The following is a 23175-nucleotide window of genomic DNA, read 5'->3' as shown; positions in this document are numbered from 1 at the left end:
CCTAGTGGTTTATTGCCTGATCTGCGGGGGTTCGATGCGGTCGTTAGCTCTTCGGGGCTAGTCCCTTTGGGGGACTCATCTGCAGAGTTCTCGGGTTTTGGCTCTCCAAGCCGTTCTCATATGGAAAGTTGTCCAACGTCCTGGCAGACAGCCTAACATGGTTCATTCCCATCCACTACAGGCTCACCATAGCCCGTGCTACTTGGAACTTTTTGTTCCAGGTAGCGAATCTTAAACAACAAATAAAACGGTTCATTCCCCTGTCCACGGAATGGACATTCAGCGCCGTTTCGTTCAGTTGGCTCTGATGAATGTACAGGTTCCCAGAGGTGGACCTCTTTGCATCAGCGGTATTTATGACGCCCTTCTCCAACTTCAAGGCCATCAGGGTTGATGGCTTCAGTGAGGATTGGTCGAGGTGGGGTTACCTGTACCTCTTACCCCAGTTCGCCTGTTGCTCCAGGTCCTAGCTCGCTTGGAGACTTTCCAAGGGAGAGTAGTCCTCTTGGCTCCTTGTGGCAGGCACAGCCTTGGTTTCAGGCACTGCTTGCTCGGTGCCCGAACCCGAAGGTCTTCTCGCGGCTCTGCAGATTTCAGCAGATCGGGCCAGTCCGTTACATAGCTGGTTCGATCTTCTCCTCAAATTTTCGTGTCTGGTGTTTCGTGTAATAGACACAGATCTATTACCAATTGTATAGTGGGCAGGTGGCTTCATTGATGATGTCCCACCTGCGTGTTTCGTCTCCGCGGCAGTATGAAGTTTCCTGGCAGTCCTTTCATTATTTCTTGTCCCTTCATAGGTTTTCTTCTGTTTTGGATCGGGTTGTCTTGTCCTTCCTATCTTGGTTGTTTCAGGACCATCAACTTATGCCGAATACTGTCACCTCGTATTGTGCAGCTCTGGCAGAGCCGCTTCAGCTTGCATTCTGGGTGGATATTACTTCTGCCCCGTTCCACAAGCTGTCTCGTGCATTGTTTCACCTCTGGCCTGCTCATGCTCTGCCTGAGCCGTCCTGGCCATTGGGCTGGGTGCTCTATTTGCTCTCTTCTCTTAGGTTTTTTTTGTGGCACCTTCAGTTCAAGATTGTTTCTCCAAGATTCTTTTCCTATTGGCAATGGCCTCTTAGGGTCGGGTTGTGGAGCTTCATGCTCTCCTCCAGCGCAGAGGTTTCTGCCCTTTTGGTCTTGGTGGTAGGTTTGTTTCATTGCAGCCATCTCCTTTTCTGGCGAAGAATGAGACTGCTGCTTTCCTGAGAGGCCCTTGGATTGTTGACACTTGGTTGGTTTGGCCTGGGGTGCATCGTGTGTTGTGTCCAGTTGTGGCTCTTCACCCTTACCTGTGCACCACGGCCTCGGTGGCGAGTTGAAGACGGAGTAGCGACCGCCTCCTGGGTAAGTCCCTCTTGTTTTATTTTTGGTTAAGGAGCTCTGGGGAGACGAGAGACTTCTCCCCAGAAAACGGGCATTGAATGTAATGAAACGCCATTTTTTAGGTGAGACCTAGAGGCTTCCCAGCAACCCTCCCTCCCTCCCTCTCTTCGGCGGTTTTTCGCTGGTTTCTGACATCCAGCCTCAGAACTGACGATGTGGATGGCTGGTGCGGGGATTTGGGGCGCCCTCTTCCCCCTCCCAGGGAAGGGCAGAGCTTCAGACAGCGGCGCAGTGACTATTGGGACATCATGCTCGTTTTTCGTTTTGGTGAGTTCTGTCCAACAGATTGACTTTCAGTAGCAATATTTTATCTAGATAGGGTTTGTTTTGGGGCGCCTCCTCTCGCCTCTGTCGTGCTTTAACTTTTACCCCTCCTGCAGTTTCTGTTCCTCTTCACCACCTCCCTCTTCCTGTCTGGTTATCTCGCTTACAGGATACTCTTTCAGTTCATATTTTTAATATTTCTACTCGTGTTGTTCCTTCTTTGCCCCCATGGAGAGTCCCCATTCCGCAGTTTTGTACATCCTTAACACGCATCACTAAAGCATTTACCCCTCCTACGGTTCTAAAAAGCCTTTTCCTCGAGCACTTTTCTTCTCACTCCCGCTCCGTTTCCGTCTTCACCGATGGGTCTAAGTCTGCGGACGGTACTACTCTGTCGTTTTTCCGGATTGCACTTATATGTGTCGCTTACCTCTGGAGACTAGCACCTTCACAGCGGAACTTTATGCTATTCTCTATGCTCTTTGTCTCCTGCTTTCTCGTTGTCAATCTTCCTTTGTAGTTGTTGTTGACTCTCGTAGTGCCCTCATGGCTCTCGGATCCTTTAATCCGGTTCATCCAGTGGTTGTCGAGATCCAGCATTGGCCGTTTCTTATTCACAGTAAATTTAAGTCGGTTGAGTTTTGTTGGATTCCTAGCCATATTAGTGTCTCTTTAAATGAGCGTGCGGATGCTGCCACCAGGGAAGCTGTCTGCTCTTATCCCATCTCTCGTAAAGGTATTCCTTATTCCGACTTTTACTCGGTTATCCATTCCTCCATCCTTACCTGTTGGCAGGCTTATTGGTCGTCTGTAACTGGTAACAAACTGCGTACTCTTAAGAGTTGTGTGCCCTTGTGGCTGTACTCCTACCACAGTAACCGGCGATGGGAAATGGCTCTGGTGAGGTTGCGTATTGGCCATACTTGCTTAACTCACGGTCAATTAATGGAGCGCCACCCTGCTCCTCATTGTCCTCATTGCATTGTCCCTCATACAGTCGAGCATATTCTTGTTGAATGTCCTGACTTCCAGGACGAGTATGTGTCTTGTTTTCCGACCGTCCCTCACGGTCACTTGTCCCTCGATAGTATTCTTGGTGACTTGGATACTTTTGATATTGTTCGCCTTATGCGTTTCTGTTCTCGTATTGGTATCCTTGGTGATATTTAGCGCCCTCTGATTATCCCGCGCATTTGATGGTGCTACATAGCCTTCCTGGTTTGGTGCCTTCTTTTGATAATTACTTACTTTGGGGCGAATACCTTTCTGGGTGTCTGACCCGGTCGATGGCAGACATAGAATGCTGCCAACCACATGGAGAGTTTCTATAGAGCATTGCTCATCGTACCCATCTGAAGGGGCCAGGTTCTGACTCGTGGTCCCCGGAAAGCATAAGAATTCAATCCTCTTTGACTGATGCCAGGGTATAATGCATTCATATCAGCCCGTATAGCTTCGGGGAGACTCCAGGTTTCGCCCAAAAAATGGCATTTTATTACATTCAATGCTGTTTTTTTTAACATTTTCCTTTAAATTTTGCCTTAAGTTCCCTACTAATCATGATATCAAGATCTCCTCATTCGGATTTGGCAATTTTTAACATCAAACTGATATCTAGTAACTATTGGAATGTCCTAGCCTTTGAATCATTTGTCAGCAATGAAGAATTCTCAGAAGTCATACTAGTTACTAAATATCACCTGGACATTTTAAAATTGCCAAATAATTTTTTTCTCCATTTCATGTTTAACCCTAACTCCTTCTTATAACTTGCCACAGCAATAAATTATCTGATTTAAACACCTAGTAGCTAGCTTTTATCTTTATCAAGGGTAAGCGAACAAGATTTACCGTGACATGGTTTCCTGTAGCATTTTGATAGATGAACTCGACAATACCCCTTGGAGATGTAAGTAGAGACTTGCATTGTCCTCCAGCACACACTTGCATGCGAGATCCTCCAGCAGGACTTCCATCTGGAAAAGTTGCCTTAACCTGTCAACATAACTGTTATTATTGTATGAGCAAGATACCTTGTTAAGTGAGAAAAAACTTGGCAAGTGATTTTAGCTAATGAAAAATGTATATAAACGATAAAAGGAAGAAGTGACGGGTGAAGAAGAGGTGGAGGATGAAACAGGTTCTTAACCCATGGACGGCACAGCTATTAATAGCTGCGTATTAACACCACTGTGTGCAAGAAAAAAAATCAAATTTTATTTTTTTTTCCTTCTAAGATTGTTAAAATGTGATCCCTAACCCTTAAAAGGCGCAGTACATATATATAGCTGGGGTGAGTAACTATTGCGAGACTGTGCACCACAGCTATGTATGGTTGGGAGTACCGCATAAGATTAAACAGTCCCACGGCCACGTGGGGTCCACATCAGCTTCCTCAGGGGCTCTGGTAAACAGACGCGATTTTTGAAAGAAATTGTGGGCAACGTTCCCGGGTGTGAGCGCCTCAGTACTGAGTGAGCCTTCAAGGCTGGCACATGCAGCATGAGCTGACAGCACTGCTGTTCACCTTGTGACCACAGCATTGCCTAAAACTATCAAAATATATATGTAACTAGCATTTAGTCATGATAGTACAGAAGACCCTGACTATGATAAAAGACTGTATACAATGTTCAGATATCGGTCAACACAATGCTGTTCAAGATATTCACAGCACTAGCCACAGCACACACCTAACACAGCCATTGTTTCGTCAATCTAAGAATCTTCAAACGATTTCTCATGTTCCTTTACAAAATAAATTTGTGGAAAATTATTCATTTACAGGATTTAGTGACCAGGATTCTGATAATAGCAGCATTGCGGCGAGATTTAGTGATGTGTGTAGTATGGTGGGAGGAGGGAGAGGTGGCATCGTCTGCTGACTCTGTGGCACCCTGTTATTGTCGAGACTCACCATACTAGCTTAGGGGTTCGCTATGGTGAACACAAATGTAGATACTTATATTCAACATGTGTGTATAATGTAATAACAGCAAAATGAAAATGTTGAGAGGAGCCATTTTGGTGAGGGAGGTGCTGGTAAGGGAGGGGGTAGCATCTGCTGGCAGCTGTCACTTGCCATGCAGATTTTTGTGGCCACAGTGTTGTTTGGACACCATACTACCTTAGTTGTACAGTTATGGTGAACAAACATGTAGATACTTATATATATAATGTGTGGGTATATAGTGTAAAAAAAACACAAACAGTATTGTGGGAGTAGGAATGTTGGCGAGTAAGGTGTTGAAGGAGGAAGGGAGGGCTGGGTGTACCAGTCCACTCTTGTTGTTCGGACTCACCATACCAACTTAGTGGTTCGCTATGGTGAACAAAGCTTGCAGATACTTATATATAACGTATGCATATATAGTGTAATAACAAAAATTATTTTGTTATTATAAATAACTTGTAATAAAAACAAGCAAAACTATTTGTTTATTGTTTTATGAACATAATAATGGAATCACTAATATGCACACCATACTTTTGAGTGTAGCGATGGTTCAAACATTTTATTATATATAAATATAACACACTACACACTATGTAATAATATTACTGCAAAAAAACAGCGTTGAATGTAATGACTTGGTAATGACAGCGTTGGAATGTAATGACCCACATGAAGTTCTAGGCCTACCAGGGTCCACGAGCCAGTACCTGGCCCCCCATCAGAGAGGCACGAGAAACAATGAACAATAGTCAGCACTGGTCACAAAGCCCGAGAGACGACGCGTCTGTGAACACATCGAGCGAGGGGCTCAGTTAGGCCCCAAGGCACTGAATCCTGAGAAACCTGAAGAGGAAGCCGGTGGCGCAGCAAGGCATCCGCAGGCCGAATCCAGCAATCGTAAGATAGGCGAAAGGGCCGTCTCAAAGGAACCAGAACAACCGATGAAACCAAACCTGACTCAGCGGGTAGACCATCACGGCAAAGTTCAGGCTCCTGCACAACAGGCGGGAAAGCCACCTGAGGGACGGGATCGTTTCGACGCCCAAGCGAATCCACTCCAAGATGACCCAACATAGGGCAGGAGAAGAGGCCTGCCCCACCAGCCCCAAACCCCCTGATGGAAGAAGGGACACCTAACGCCACCACAAGCCGCACGATATGACCTGAAAAGTCCACAAATCGTGGGACCAGGTGTGAGCAAACAGCGTAAGCCTGCCCCCCTCTCCCCATCAATGGGACAAGCCGCGAAAAGGGTGTATGCCTCTTACTTGAACCCGAACTCCACACCGAGCGATCACCATGCCGATCAGATGAAGACAGTTCCGGAGGCTGGGCCGGCTCCAAAACTAGCCCCATTGGCCTATGATGACAGGAAAAACCTCGAGCCCTGGCACGACCCTTCCAGGAAGACCATCCCACTGACCCCCCGGAGAACCAATAAGTCCGACATGGGAAGACAATTGAAAGAAACTGTCTGCAGATACTGCACCACCATAGACTCTGCAAACAGCAAAGGACAAAAAGGCGAAAAAACAGAGCCAGGGCTCAAGCGAATTCCACGGAGGTAGCAAGTACCGCCTGCTGACACGCAAGACAAAAATAAAAAAACAGCGACACCACATCCCACAGTATCAGTGCACACACCTTCAAAATAGCAGATGATGCATGTATTGCCGAGACCAATGCACCAGACCCAGGATCGACCCCAAGCGCCTCCACATCCTCCTCAAGCCAGTCCGAGGACAGTTCAAGAAGGGAAAAGAACCGCAAAACCGACACCAACAGGCCACGGGTGCGCAAGTCCTCAGCGACCAGGGCAGACGAGGGGATAGAACCTGCATGTGAAGCTGCACAATGCCAACATCCCGAGGACTCATTGAGATGCTTAAACTTGTCCCCGAGAAAAACCTGCACCGTATGAGCCTTGCGCCACTCAAGCACGCGGGACCAATAGAACGTATGCCATGCCTCCAACGAGAAAAAGGGGCAGCGAGCAAGCCAGGATGACTCTGGAACCTCATAACGAACCCAGTAAGGAAAATATGATCAAAACAAGAAACAAAGATCCATTATTGAGGCGTAATCCAGGTCACGCAGGAGGTAAGCCGCAATAGCCTCCTGCACCACATGAGGCAGGATGCGAAAAGTCAAAAACCTCCAGAAAGACGGGACCAAAGAACCCAAGGGAGCACAGAACCGAACGCAAGGAGGGATTGACTCCAAATACAACTCATACGAGGCCGGAGGAAAAGAAAACTCACACATACACAGATCACACTAACGTGATGCATCAAATGAACAAATCCACAAGGGCCATGACGAGGATTCGAACCTGCGTCCAGGAGCATCCCAGACACTGCCTTAATCGACTGAGCTACGACAGGGAAAAGGGTTGAAACCGAAGTTCTACTGAACTTACTGGATCCCGTAGCCTCTCCGAGGCACAAACCAGGCTTTTACACAACCCCCCCCCCCTGCACCCGAGCTAGGTCAATAGGCTGTTCTCCCTCTTCGCCCTTACATCATCACACACAGAGATCACACTAACGTGATGCATCAAATGAACAAATCCACAAGGGCCGTGACAAGGATTCGAACCTGCGTCCGGGAGCATCCCACGTTAGTGTGATCTCTGTGTGTGATGATGTAAGGGCGAAGAGGGAGAACGGCCTATTGACCTAGCTCGGGTGCAGGGGGGGGGTTGTGTAAAAGCCTGGTTTGTGCCTCGGAGAGGCTACGGGATCCAGTAAGTTCAGTAGAACTTCGGTTTCAACCCTTTTCCCTGTCGTAGCTCAGTCGATTAAGGCAGTGTCTGGGATGCTCCCAGACGCAGGTTCGAATCCTCGTCACGGCCCTTGTGGATTTGTTCATTTAAAAGAAATCACCACCCCCTGTAACAGTAAGCCCCGCTCAGAGGGTACAAAAACCCAAGTGGGGTCCAATGGGGTCTAAGGCCCCCCAAGTCACCCCCTTCCCCGCACCGGGAACCTCCCCCATGAGGACCCAGGGCCGAGCCATCCTCCAAATCTCCTGCCTCAAAAGAAGAGGCAGGAGCAGCCGAAAAAGCAGGAACGAAGGGGTCACTGGTCATACCCAGAAGCTCCGGTTGGAGGAACATGCTCGAATGCCTCCGTCGCCACACCGAAAGGGTCATTCCCCGAAACTGCCAGAGTCTCAACACCAGCTAAACCCTGCCCCGACCCCGAAACCCTCAAAAGCTTCGGAGCCCGAAGCAGGGGTGGAGGACCAGGACGAACAATAGAAGAGGAAGGACAAGGGGGAGTGGACTGAATCAAAGTCGAAGTGAATAACACCCCCAAGTCCGGGTCCCTATAACCAAAACGTGGCAGTCTCGGGGCATCCGGGGTAGCAACCAACCTAGTGTGTTGCAGCAACCTAAACCGAGCATGCAACGCCGAAGCTGCCTACACCCAAATATCATGATCAGTGGACTGGGTGTATTGGAGTACAAACAAGGAACAAAACTTGCAGGACTCCAGGATGAAGGTGTCACCGACCCAACAAGCAGCATGACAGAGACATGGAGACAGAGCATCCTTCAAACTCGCATGTAACAAGAGGGGACCCAGGGGTCGCATCCATCAGACCAAAGTGCCCCCGCAGGATTTTCCAGGGCCCTTAGTCGCATAAATTCTCTAAGGGAAGCCTAGGCAGGATACTGCTAACTGGCGCCCAAAGTTACGAATGAAACTGCAAAAGCTGAACACCCCCCCCCCCTCCCCCCGGGAAGTGAAGACTCACGGGGGTCTAGTGGAGGACCACCAAGATATAAATGGGTGTGACCAAAACCAAGGGGGCAAAGGTTTTTCTTTTGTTTGTGTTGGACAAAAACAAAAACCCCGCAAGAGGACAACGCACCCAGGTGGAACAGAGCCGGAGAGGTGAAAACTAGCTGCACAATACCCTGCGCCCCAACCAGTGATGAAACTACCCCCTACCCAGCATCGAAAACTACTCCCTACCCAGAGGCAAACATGGGAGAAATAACTACTCCCAGTTGACTCCAAGGGTAGTCAATCACTGAGCGGCAAAAGACATAGCTCAGGTAGATCCCAAAGAGACTTGTGGAAGATAACTCCAAGCCCCCAAGGGCAGTACTTACAAGGTACCTAGGGAAGGCAACCCTAGGCGCATGCGGCTCGAGTACTGAAGAAATTACTCCTGGCTCGCACACCTCTGAAGAGACAACGCCACACCACAAGGCACAGAACTGAAATATGGTGGAGCCAGAGGCACATGACCCTGCCAGTGTCACATCAGCCACAGAACTGCAGAGTGGATAGCTGGCGGGAAGATCTAGGGCTCCCTCCCTCCCTCCCCCTCCCGGGCAGAGGGGATTACGTAGACGATATCGCGGTAACGTGGTGACGTCGTGCTCGTTTGCTCATTTTCATTTGGGGAGTTCTGTCTACTAGTTCGGCTTTCAGTAGTAATATTTTTACCAGAATAGGGGATTTGTTTTGGGGCGCCTACCTTTCTGGTGCCTGACCCGGTCGATGGCAGACAGAATACTTCCAACCACACGGGGGTTTCTATAGGCCATTGCTCCTCATGCCTCTCTGAGGGAGGCCCAGGTTCTGGCTCGTGGTCCCTGGTAGGCCTAGAACTCCATGCACTTGACTGATGCCAGGGTCTAATACATTCATATCAGCCCGGATAGCTCAGGGGACCCGACAGGGCTCCCCCCAGAAATAATATTTTAACCAGACAGATCACACTCATTAGTAGCAAGCTAGTATTAATGCTGTAAATACTATTGCTATTACTCGCATTCATTTAGTTTCCAATACATATACCTGTACAGTATATACAGCATAATAATAATAGAGATATATGACAAAGTATTATCAATGTTTAAAATGTTGCTGATAATTAAACAACTAAAGGCAAGTATTATAGTGAACACTCATTATAAACTCAACGAACCCGTCCAGTGAAGGGAAGATTAGGCTTGACGAAGTCTTCCTTCCCCACATATGTGTAGGTTATTGCATTACGGTGAACGGTAACTCTTACATCTGCTTTGAACTCTTCTCCAGTTCCATCTTCCACCACAGTGGCTGCCACATCCAAATTATAAGCATGGAAATGTTCTCCATTCAGTTGCACAGACTCTGCTAAAATTTCAAGATCTTTGCAGCCAAAAACCTGTAAATATTATTTATTGATTATTACACAGATGGCATGCCAATAATGCCTCAGTCTGAGGCCTCAGTAACGTACACAAATTGTCCAACAGCAGTTTGTTTTGAGAACAGGACTATATACACTGAGAAGTATATCACGTTTTTCTCTGTATACACCAAGTTTACTTTAGTTCTGGACTATGTTCAGGACTAAAATATACTTTCTGATTGGCCAGTAAACTCTTGTGGTGGCTTTAGAAACCACTTGGCAGTTGATTGGCCTAAAGCCCAACATCAAATCAAAATCTGGTTTAATTGTAAATATAATATATATATAATAGGGGGATACCTGGCATTGCCTGGGTCTGTTTGTCTGTCCCCCATCTGTCCATCCACCTATCTATTTATCCTTTCATCTATTTCTCCATCTATCCATCCACCCATCTATCCAACTATCTGTCCATCCATAGAGTGGCCACTATGCTGTTCGGGCATCATACCAGCTTAGTTCTGCAGTTATGGTGAATAAAACATGTAGATACTTATATATAATGTGTGTGTGTATATAATGTAATAATACCACAAACAGTATTGTTGGAGGAGAAATGTTAGTGCGTCTTGAATGAACCAGTGAGGGAGGCAGCCGCCAGCTGTGTGTGTAGCTACATCTCTTATTGCCTGAACTCACCACACCAGTTGAGCTGTACAGTTATGGTGAACAAAACATGTAGATACCTATATATAACGTCTGTATATAGGGAATAAAAGCAAAAACAGTATGGTGAGAGGAGGAATATGTTGGCGAATGAGTTGTTGAGGGAGGGAAGAAGGTGGCATTTGCTGGCTGGTGTGTGGCAGCCCACTCGTTGGTGTTTTCACTCCCCATATCAACTTAGTGATTCGTTATGGTGAACAAAACATGCAGATACTTATATATATCCTGTGTATATAGTGTAATAACAGCAAAACTATTTGTTTATTCTTTTATGAACATAATAATTGAATCACTAATATGCACACCATTCATTTAGTATAGCAATAATTCACTTCTTTTATTATATAAATATATCACACTACACACCACTGAATAATATTACTGCAAAAAAAATAAGAAAAAAATAAATCAGAAACATTGAAATAATTAGGTAATATCTCTGTGGCAACTCTCCTCTGACAGCTGTCGGGGTACGCGATGAGGGAAGTAACAGTATACAAGATATCCTAAGTACTTTATCCTGTCAACGGTCGTCAACGTCGGGGTGTCTCTCTCTCTACATGGACACCACCCAGTAGTATTAGTGATAACTGTTACTCACTGTAGCCCTGCGGGTCTTCACTCAATCCTCGCGGCGCCACTGTTCGCCAAGAGTATCCCAGTCGATCCCCAGCCAGCCTTGTAGCCAAAGAATGAGTGGGAACACAGTTTGTTCTCTCCCAACCGTGTGCCCGCCCCGACAAGGGCTCTACTACTAACTGCAAGGTCGCCAACTGGTGTTTCATGTGTCCAGTAACACGTCAGTGGTATTGTGGAATTGTGGTACTAATGGCAGAGCTCACTCATTAAATCTGGTCTCAGGCAGGTATATGTCTCTAATACTCTCTACTCTCACTCCTTGAAACTGTTCTGTAGCAACAAGATATATATGGAGGGATGATACAAACACAAAGGTATTTTGTATTTTACTTAAAAACTTCAAGGTATTATATTCGTATCAACAACCAAACATCAAGTACAATGCAGAAAGCCACTTTCTTCATAAAACTGGGGCTCACCTAGAGGGTAACACTCTCCCCCTCCTGTCAATGTCATAATCAGCTGAGCGGCCCCCCTCTCACCGTGTGAATGCTCCTGTACTTGTTTTCCTGGCGCTATGCGCTTTGTTTCTTTAAATTCGCAGGAATCACTATATTTGTCATCAACACAATATTTCTATAATGGCAAAAGAACGCAATGAATCACCACACTGATCTCAAGTTCAATAACTCATTTCAACAGCAATTAACATAATATTTCACTACAATAGCATAATGCACTGTACTTCATAATAATTACAATGAATGCAATTAACCACGGTACTGTTCTTAGATTCAGTAATTCCTCTCGAAGGCGATAACACAATTAATCACTGCACACATGGAAATGTTATTCATCACACCAACATATACATATAGATAAATTCATCGATATCAATAATAATAAGATAAATACTGGGCACACAGCCTAACACCAATAACTGGTACACTTATATATATATTCTCTGGCATAAGTTATCATATTAATGTCACATGAAAGAAATCATCAACGACACAATACATTCCTCAATAATTCCAGGTGCCTGCACACACCACACATATAAATATCGCGAGAGCTCTATACAGCCTCACTTTACACAACTGTGCCTTACTGTGACATAGACATAGGTGAGCCTTGCTCACGACATGAAAGATACTCTGGCTAAATATATAGCTGACTAAAGGGGAATTGGGAGGGAAACTAGAATCACCTACTTCCACCTCACTGATGTGGATTCGCCCTCCAGTGAGAGTTGAATTGTAGCTCCTGGTCTCGGCTCTCGCCTCGTTGTAGGGAACGCCCCCACACACACACACTGATGCGTTCTCCAGGAACCCAATCAACGTCCCAAAATAAACGCGTCGTCACAGTGCTCTGTCCTCCACAGGTCCGTGCTCCTCCACGTCTTGCAGGGTTGGAGTCGGTCTCCCGGCCGTCGACTTCTCCTCACAACTATGGCTGCCAACCTACTTCTCGGCTGCAGTCGTCCCGATTCCCAATTAGTTTTCTTCTTTCACTGCTTCCCGGTGGATTGGCCCAGCCGCTACGTCGTCACTGTGAAGCTATCAGACGTCACTGTCTTGACTTCACTCTGCACAGCACGTGACCCTGGAGCACTTGATGCTCAATATTCCGTCAATTCCCTCCTCGGTCCACACATGGAATGAAGGAAGACCTCTCGGCATACTTGCAGACAACGGGTGACGCATAAAATCCACGGGAGTGGGGTACAACTGTCAAATCTGACAGGACCAACCTTCGCACATCCGTCCACCTTGACATGTCGTGTCAGATTGGTTCCCTCACGGAGGATTGGCCCAGCCACTACGTCATCACCGGTGAAGCTGTCAGACGTCCCAGACGTCACTGCCTAGACTCCACTCTGGCACAACACCTATCCCTGGAGCACTTGTTGCTCAATATTCCGTCAATTCCTTCTCTGGTCCAACACATGAACGAAGGAAGCCCCACAGGTGCTGGCAGACCGCCGGTGATGCTTAAATCCTCCGGAGATGGGGTAAACTGTCAAACTGACAGGATCCCCTGTCAGGATCCCTCCTTGGGATCCCCTGACAGGATCCCTCCTTGGGATCCTGACAGGATCCCAAGGAGGTCCAACCTCCTTGGCGTGCTGTCTCAGACTGGTGGCGCCAAAGTGGCGCGATGACCAGACCTCCCCTGCCTTCGTGACGTCATACTTGCCAGGGGCGGTTTTCATTGGCTCCCTGTGCCACGTCACTGTCAGTGACCAATCTGGTGCCACTGACGTCACACAGTTTTGGCGGCAAAACGGAGGGGCCAGCGCCATATTGGCGTCCTAAAGGACCTATACCACAGGCCAAAATACTCTTCTTTTACGAATTTCTCGCCAACGCGAGAACACTACACTCTCCCACATATATCAAACTGATGCCCGCGACGTAGAAAACGCTCGGGTAAAGTGGATATGACTCTTACAGTAGGCATGGGAGAAATATAAGGGGGGAACACCGTCACACAGCTCAGGTGGAGCTGACCGCTTCCGTCGTGTACTCTGTCAATGCTTACATTTTGCCAGACTTCCTAGGCCTATTATCAAGGAAAAGAGCCTTGGAGAGACAATCCTGAACCGAAGGGGCCACTACAAACCGAGGAGAAGAGAGATAAGAGAACACCCTGTCCAACGACCAGGACGGCTCAGGCGGCGCATGAGCAAGCCAGAGGTGAAACAATGCCCAAGACAGCTTGCGAAACATCGCAGAAGTAACATCGATGCCGACAGCAAGCTGCAGTGGCTCCGCCAGTACCACACGATACGAGGCGACAGTATTCGGCATAAGATGATGGTCCTGAATGGGCCACGAGAGAAAGGACAAGACCACCTTAACAGAAAGCAAAGTATGCCTACGAAGAGACAACAAGAAATGGAAGGACCACCATGAAATCATACTGCTGCCGAGATGAAGCACGGAGGTGGGACACCATTAACGAAGCCATCTGATCACCATACAGATGGTGATAGACCAGAGTCAAAAACACCAAATGCGAAGACTATGAGAAGATCGAATCAGCCACGTAACGGACCAGACCGATCATCCGAAAGAGACGGAGCCGCAGGAAAAACCCATAAGTTCGGACATGGGTTTCGGCCCTGACTGAAGGCTACACCGGCCACTAAAGAGCCAAGAGGGCTAAAGCCATATTGACAAGTCATTCAAGTGGAACCACCTACAAGCATAATTCACCCATATACAGTATATCATTCATAAAAATTTGGGTGAACATTGACTGAAGCTTAACGACTTTATTAATTATGCAGATATGGTTACATAAAGACTGACGAGATGGCAATACAGACTATTACTGCCCATCGCTCAAGTCTAGGTAGAGGATGAATACAAAACAAAAGATACTATATATATATAAATATATATATATATATATATATATATATATATATATATATATATATATATATATATATGCAGAATAACCACATATGAAAAATAGAAAATGCTTAACGCGTTTTCGGCTAATTCGCCTTCATCAGAGCAAAGTAGAATGATTCTACTTTGCTCTGATGAAGGCGAATTAGCCGAAAACGCGTTAAGCATTTTCTATTTTTCATATGTGGTTATTCTGCATACTTGGATCAGTGTTTTTGTGATCATTGTTGCATATATATATATATATATATATATATATATATATATATATATATATATATATATATATATATATATATATATATATATATATATATATATATATTATATATAATATAATATATATTATATATATATTATATATAATATATATATATATATATATATATATATATATATATATATATATATATATATATATATATGTCGAACCTAGTAGCCAGAACGCACTTCTCTGCCTATTATGCAAGGCCCGATTTGCCTAATAAGCCAAGTTTTCATGAATTGTTTTTCGACTACCTAACCTACCTAACCTAACCTAACTTTTTCGGCTACCTAACCTAACCTATAAAGATAGGTTAGGTAGGGTTCGTTAGGTTCGGTCATATATCTACGTTAATTTTAACTAAAAAAAAAATTGACCTCATACATAATGAAATGGATAGCTTTATCATTTCATAAGAAAAAAAATTATAGAAAATATATTAATTCAGGAAAACTTGGCTTATTAGGCAAATCCGGCCTTGCATAGTAGGCTGAGAAGTGCGTTCTAGCTACTAGGTACGACATATATATATATATATATATATATATATATATATATATATATATATATATATATATATATATATATATATATGCTGCATGCATATATGAGAGAGAAAGCTGCATGAACGCGCAAGCCATATATCACTAAGAACTCTTTGACCCGGCCAGGATTCGAACCCATGGCGTTCAGGATCACCCCTAAACGTACACAGTACCGTGACCACCGCACCAATGATCGTCTATTGATAACCAATGATCGTCTAGACGATCATTGGTGCGGTGGTCACGGTACTGTGTACGTTTAGGGGTGATCCCGAACGCCATGGGTTCGAATCCTGGCCGGGTCAAAGAGTTCTTAGTGATATATATATATATATATATATATATATATATATATATATATATATATATATATATATATATATATATATATATATATATAATAGTATATTTTGGTAGCAGTCTTTCCTGTAGACATATATTATTAAATATGACCGAAAAAGTAAGATTAATAATTCTAACACGAATTTTCTCAATCTTTCGTACATTTCTTTTCACTGTTGGAGGTAATTCAAAAATCAATTCTCCAAAATTCATTTTTATTTCTAGTCTGACGCGACACGAGCGCGTTTCGTAAAACTTATTACATTTTCAAAGACTTTAGTTTACAAATACACAACTGAATAGAACTTACGCATCTCCGATTTTGTTTATATCTACATTTGAGTGAGGTGGATGGGGTGAGGTGGCATTAATAGGGTATTAATTTCATCAACACAAGACAGAACAAGAGGTGGCATTAATAGGGTATTAATTTCATCAACACAAGACAGAACACGAAACAATGGGTATTGAAATGGAAGTGATTGTAGAAAGCCTATTGGTCCATATTTCTTGATGCTTCTATATTGGAGCGGAGTCTTGAGGTGGGTAGAATATAGTTGTGCATTAATTGGCTAGGTGTCCTGTTTGCAAACTTCTACATGGGTACCATCGAGCAAAAAGTCTTAGTCGACATGAACATGAAACCGGCCATATACTGCAGGTATGTTGACGACATTTTTACACAGGTACCTGATGTCAGACATCTGCAGGAGTTGAAGGAGGCATTTGAGCGGAGTTCCGTGCTGCGTTTCACTTACGAGATGGAAAAGGATGGGAAGCTGCCCTTTCTAGATGTAGCAGTCATGGAAAAGAGCGGAGGTTTCCACACTGCAGTCTACACTAAGGAAACGAACATAGGAATGTGCCTAAATGCCAAAAGCGACTGCCCAGATAGGTACAAGAGGAGTGTTGTTAACGCATATGTCGACCGTGCTTACATTACAGAGTTCTTCGTCGACTTGCTTCCATTCTGAGCTGTGGCTGAGAGCACGGTCGACATATGCGTTAACAACACTCCTCTTGTATCTATCTGGGCAGTCGCTTTTGGCATTTAGGCACATTCCTATGTTCGTTTCCTTAGTGTAGACTGCAGTGTGGAAACCTCCGCTCTTTTCCATGACTGTTACATCCTAGTCAATATTGCCTGCCTAGACCTGCAACAACAACAACCTGCCTAGTTGACTAGGACCTGCCTGTTGGACCTGCCTAGTTGACTAGGCAGGTCCTAGTCAACAACGGCTTCTCCAATGGTTTCGTCGAAGACATCATAAGAAGGAAAGTGAAACGCCATGCAACCTCTGAAGAGACAACCAACACAACACCTATACCCCCTATTAGACTATTTTACAGGAACTTCTTTTCCACAGCTCATAAAACGGAGGAAAGGGTCCTGAAAGATATTGTTAATAGAAACGTTATCCCAACAGACAAAAATCAGTGGATACAACTGACGATTTACTATAAAACCAGAAAAACGGCCAGCCTACTCATGAGAAACTCTCCAGACACAAAACAGAACGCTTTAAAAGAGACTAACGTCGTCTATGCCTTCAAATGCCCTCTTGGGGACTGTAAGCTCCAAAAAACCCAGTATATAGGCAAGACAACAACATCTCTTTCTAGGCATTTAACGATGCATAAGCAACAGGGCTCCATTAAGGAACATATAATCTCTTCCCACAACCAAACCATCGCCAGAGAAATCCTAGTAAACAACACAGAAATCATCGATAGATACAGCGATAGCAGGCGGCTTCACGTTTGCGAGGCATTACACATCAAGAAGTCAACACCAGCAATCAACAGCCAATTAATGCACAACTATATTCTACCCACCTCAAGACTCCGCTCCAATATAGAAGCATCAAGAAATATGGACCAATAGGCTTTCTACAATCACTTCTATTCAATACCCATTGTTTCATGTTCTGGCTTGTGTTGATGAAATTAATACCTTATTAAATACCACCTCACCCCATCCACCTCACTCAAATGTAGATATAAACAAAATCGGAGATGTGTAAGTTCTATTCAGTTGTGTATGTGTTAACTAAAGTCTTTGAAAATGTAATAAGTTATACGAAACGCGCTCAAGTGTCGCGTCAGACTAGAAATAAAAATGAATTTTGGAGAATTGATTTTTGAATTACCTCCAACAGTGAAAAGAAATGTACGAAAGATTGAGAAAATTCGTGTTAGAATTATTAATCTTACTTTTTCGGTCATATTTAATAATATATATCTACAGGAAAGACTGCTACCAAAATATACTAATATATATATATATATATATATATATATATATATATATATATATATATATATATATATATATATATATATATATATATATATATATATATATATATATAATATATATATATAAATAATATATATATATATATATATATATATATATATATATATATATATATATATATATATATATATATATATATATATATATATATATAATAGGCAAAATTATATAACAATTGCGCCTATGGAAAAAGTTAGAAGAAGACAATATTTACCTGTCCTTCAGTTACATAAGTAGTCTTGCCACTTCCCCAGCCTCCATTGTCAACTTTAAGTATAAAGTTTCCTCTTACAGGCTGTCCATACGTGTACCTGTAGAACAACTCAAAATACATTAAATGAATAAGAAAAAGGTATATATTTGTTAATGTTACCATTTATAAAAATTAAATCTACTATATTCTGCAAATTATATTGAGAGAAGTCAAACCATGCAACACTACACGCATGAGAGTCAAAACACCCATTTCACTTATGGTAAAAGGAGAAATGCTTGGAGTGACTGTGTACATGCGGCTCAGGCTTGGGTACAAATATTACTGGGAATATGGGATAGGTGTTCATGATAATGACACGAAGTGTAAACTATGTGGTTTGTTAAGGTCTCACACCCTTGCCCATTATGTTCTTGATTGTCCGTTGATTAATGTATATAGACACACTGAGATAAGGAATGTTCCTGAACAAATAGCCTGGATGTGTCACAACGGAAAGGTTGATGACATTCTTGAGAGATATAAGAATTTTGCACCAAGACTGTAATATTTTGTTGAATGTCTCTTGCAAATTGTCTATACAGTATACCTAGGTCATAAAAGTATGTGTGTACGTCTGGTACCATACTACTTGTGTAAAGGTGGAAATGTAGATGTTTATCTCTCAGAATGTTTGGTAATATGTTTATTGTTTGTGATGTGTTTATTTGTATATATTAACACGATGTACTGAACGGGGTGAGAATAGCTTGAGCTACCTCATCCCTTTGTGTGCATTTTACCTCAATAAACTTATTCCACGTGTATATTATTTGGTATCTCTCTCGTCTCCTTGAGTACATTTGGAGAGCTTTGAGACGATCTCAATAATTTAGGTGCTTTATCGCGTCTATGTATGCCGTATATGTTCTCTGTATTCCCTCTATTTCAGCAATCTCTCCTGCTCTGAAGGTGGAAGTGAGAATTGATCAGAACTCAAGACGGGACAGTACAAGTGACTTGAAGAGTGCAATCATTGTGATGGGATCCCTGGATTTGAAAGTTCTCGTAATCCATCCGATCATTTTTCTGGCTGACGCAATATTTGCTTGGTTATGCTCCCTAAACGTTAGGTCGTCAGACATCGTTATTACCAAATCCATTACATGCTGCTTTCCTACTATGGGCACATTTGATTGTGTTTTGTACCCTGTATTATGTTTAAGGTCCTCATTTTTACCGTACCTGAGTACCTGGAATTTATCACAGTTAAACATCATATTATTTTATGTTGCCCAGTCGAAAACTTTATTAATATCTGCTTGAAGTTATTCAATGTCTTCAGCAGAGGTAATTTTCATGCTGATTTTTGTGTCATCTGCAAAGGATGATACGAAGCTGTGACTTGTATTTTTGTCTATATCTGATATGCAAATAAGGAAAAGCAGTGGTGCAAGGACTGTACCCTGAGGTACAGAGCTTTTAACTGTGCTTGGACTATTTTACATGTTGACTGGTACTCTTTGTGTTCTGTTTGACAGAAAACTGAGTATCCAGCGTCCTACTTTACCGGTTATTCCTATTGACCTCATTTTGTGTGCTATCACTCCATATTGACTAAACCACATACTAGAAAGTGAAGGGACGATGACGGTTCGGTCCGTCCTGAACCATTCTCAAGTCGATCACAATTGACTTGAGAATGGTCCAGGACGGACCGAAACATCGTCGTCCCTTCACTTTCTAGTGTGTGGTTTAGTCAATATGGAGTGATAGCACACAAAAAGAGGTCAATGGGAATAACCGGTAAAGTAGGACGCTGGATACTCAGTTTTCTGTCAAACAGAACACAATAAGGGTCCTCTGGTAGGTTAGTAGGGCAAGAAGTTCTCATAAAGTTTCAAAACGTCATGAAAACAATTAATTAAAAGTTTCCTATTCTAACCTAACCGAGTAAGCCAGAGGACTCAAACAGAAAATGGGACAGTACATCACTTTCGTGAGCCAATTTCATTTCAAATTATGTCCATTTTTGGCCATAGCGCGCATACGAGCGAAAAGTGATGTGATTTTAAGAGGCCAGGTTGGCCTCCCTCCTTCACTCATTCAAGACCAGACGCACTAACATTCCTCCCCCACCCATACTGTTTGTGGTGTTATTACACTATATACACACACACACATTATATATAAGTATCTACAAGTTTTATTTACCATAACTGTAGAACTAAGCTGGTATGGTACCCAAAGAGCATAGTGGCCACCCTACACAGCTAGACAAGTCATGCAGACGGCGCCACCTCCCTCACCAAAATGGCTCTTCCCAACATACTCCTTTTGCTGTTAATACACCAATGCACGTTATATATAAGCATCTACATTTGTGTTCACTATTATGAACCAGTAAGTTGGTATGGTGAGTGCAAAAAATAACAGGTGGCCACACAGGTGGTGTTGCCATACAGGTGGCCACACAGAGTCAGCAGACGACGCTACCTCCCTACCTCCCTCAACATTACTCTTCTCATCATACTACGCACAGCACTAATTATCACAATACTCCTGCTACTATCAGAATCTTGGTCATTTTTATCACGGAGTCTTCTGTAATACTATCATCTCTAAAATACCAGTTACTTATATATATTTGGACTTTTTAGGCGATGATGTGGTCACAAGCTGAGCAGCAGTGTTGTTAGCTCATGCTGCATGCACCAGCCTTGGTTTCTCACTCAGTACTGAGGTTCTCACACCTGGGAATGTTGCCCACGAATTAAAAAAAAAATGGCGTCTGTTTACATGAGCCCTGAGGACGCTGATGTGAACCCCGTGTAGCCACGGGATTTAAATCTTACGTAGTTCTCCCAACCAAACATAGCTGTGGTGCACAATTCTGTGACAGTTACTCACCCAGGCTATATATGTATTGTGCAGTTTAAGGGTTAAATAAATGTAATGCACACACCGCCAATGCAAAAACATGGTACCTGTCCCACTTGGTCATTCTTGTGTTTGAAGTATGTATAAATGCCCATTGGTTCTTCATTCCTAGTTTAAAGTAACGTACCTATACTGTACATAAGAAAGTAAGGATGGGTTTCGTGAGTTCGTACTCTATGGTACGGCTTACAGGGTTTTAAAATACAGCTAGAAAAGATCAGAGCAAATGGGGGGCCTTTGACAAGCCGCCAGCTTCCTGTCCTCGTCGAAGTCATTAATATTTGTAGCTGGCCCTCGGGTAAATTCAGGTAAATATTTCCAGATGATGCTCTATAAGTGTGCCATGCACATTGGTAGCAATTACCCTGAGTTAGAAGGACTACTTTTGCATAACATAATGATCTCAGGTGATCATCAACTCTCCACCATCCTGAACTTGACTATCTGTAAGATGCAACGACTGGAAATCCAAACAATTTACTTTTCAATCCAAACCCTGCAAGGTTGTGGACACTCTTGTACTCAATAACTACCTCTCCCATGAGGCTAATACTTACTAGGAAGCCTGCTCAAAGCCCTATAATAATAAACTGAAAATGTGTGTTAATATTGTGAGTAAAAGAAAGGGTCATTCAGAACAGAAGTCTGGGATGACAGAACAGATGACTGGCAAAAATTGACATTCAAAACTAATTACAGAGAAATACATCTCTGGAATTAGCATCTCAAATGAGCATTCAGGAAAACAGGTGTGAATTTCATGTTACCCAGATATTTGATTCACAAGAAGAAGGAAATAACATGACATTGCAAAAGAAATGCTTTTAGCAGTAATTTTATATTTTAAATGTTGAACATTTATGTAATTATTCCCTATTAAGGCCAATAATTTGCGGTAATAGGGAACATGAGTATAAAAATACAGGTAATCTCAAAATTATAAATTTTACACAAAAATACAAAGGATAGCTTTACACTTACTTTGCGCATACAGTTAAATTAAACTTGGGATCCGAACCCAGGAGGTAATTAGGGGGTTTAACTGTGACTTCAAAGCGAGGCAACACATACTCCTCCACCTTAAACGTTTTAATGACTGCGTTTTCCCCCTTTGGTGGATGCACGTGGATCTTATAGGTACCCTGAAGAAAGATCATATTTCATTAGTTGTTAAATTAATTTTTACATTGTTTTTACATAATTTTTCATAAACCTCTACTTTTGAACACCTTAGATGAGGAACGTTTTCAAAGGTTTCTTAAAATTTAAGCATATGATATATACTGAACGGCCGTGCTGTCATCGTGCATATTAACCAAGTTATAAAAGAAATAAAGATTCGCTAAACTTAATGAAACCTGTAAAAAAAATTTTTTTTTTTTTACAGGTAACTGAAGACTTTTTAAGTGAATTTTTCCATGGGTATACTGTCAAGAACTTTGTCTCCAGTAAGATAGATTTTGTGTAGACAGTTTATGTAGCAATTTGGCTAAAAATAGTTATACAAAATTATTGAAGAAGATACGTGTCCTGTCAGCTTGGAGGCCGCACAGCGCTCATATCACTCTGCCCATGAGACTAGTACCAGGAGTCACAGGTCTATTATGGATTACTTGTAGATTGTGTGTAAATTTTTAGTAAAAGGAAAAATGGACTCGTTTATATGACCTACAAATAGAGTACAGTTAAATGGAAATATTTAGAGATTAATCGGAAATGATGGAAGATCTGGTATCAAGGGGCGGGTGACATGGTAGGCTCGGTGGACAGTGGGAGAAAATGGCGGATGGCGCAAACATTAACTGACGGTCGTAATTTTTTATGGTTACACTGCCAGATATCCAGGTGGTGTTTTTTTTTTGGGGGGGGGGGAGAGAAAAAAAAAGAGTTTGGAGAGGCACAGGTGAAGGAAAGTTTAGAAATGGGAAATACAGTGAGAGTTATGAAAGCAGGCGGGCTGTCCGCTTTGCTGACACGATGTGTGGGGTGTTGGCAGCTAAACTAAGCTTGCTCTCTCTTGTCGGGGAGCTGTGAGTGATAGAGGGGGGGATTC

The 23175-nt window shown here is 43.1% G+C and overlaps 1 protein-coding gene across 2 annotated transcripts in view; it reads right to left on the bottom strand.

Moving 5' to 3' along the window:
- The window catches only part of LOC123765536 (alpha-1-macroglobulin), a 251748-nt gene that overhangs the window by 175855 nt on the left and 52718 nt on the right, over positions 1 to 23175 (bottom strand). For both annotated transcript variants that reach the window (XM_069334071.1, XM_069334070.1), the window contains exons 5-8: positions 22104 to 22264; positions 18204 to 18300; positions 9599 to 9820; positions 3547 to 3690 (exon numbers count right to left, since the gene is read on the bottom strand). In XM_069334071.1, coding sequence (XP_069190172.1) covers positions 3547 to 3690; positions 9599 to 9820; positions 18204 to 18300; positions 22104 to 22264 — 624 coding nt within the window. The remainder of the gene's footprint in view (positions 1 to 3546; positions 3691 to 9598; positions 9821 to 18203; positions 18301 to 22103; positions 22265 to 23175) is intronic.

Source organism: Procambarus clarkii, chromosome 30 (assembly GCF_040958095.1).
Source record: "Procambarus clarkii isolate CNS0578487 chromosome 30, FALCON_Pclarkii_2.0, whole genome shotgun sequence".
Lineage (NCBI taxonomy): Eukaryota > Metazoa > Arthropoda > Malacostraca > Decapoda > Cambaridae > Procambarus > Procambarus clarkii.
The sequence above is the reverse complement of the archived record's forward strand: the minus strand, read 5'-3'. Positions and strand labels throughout refer to the sequence as shown.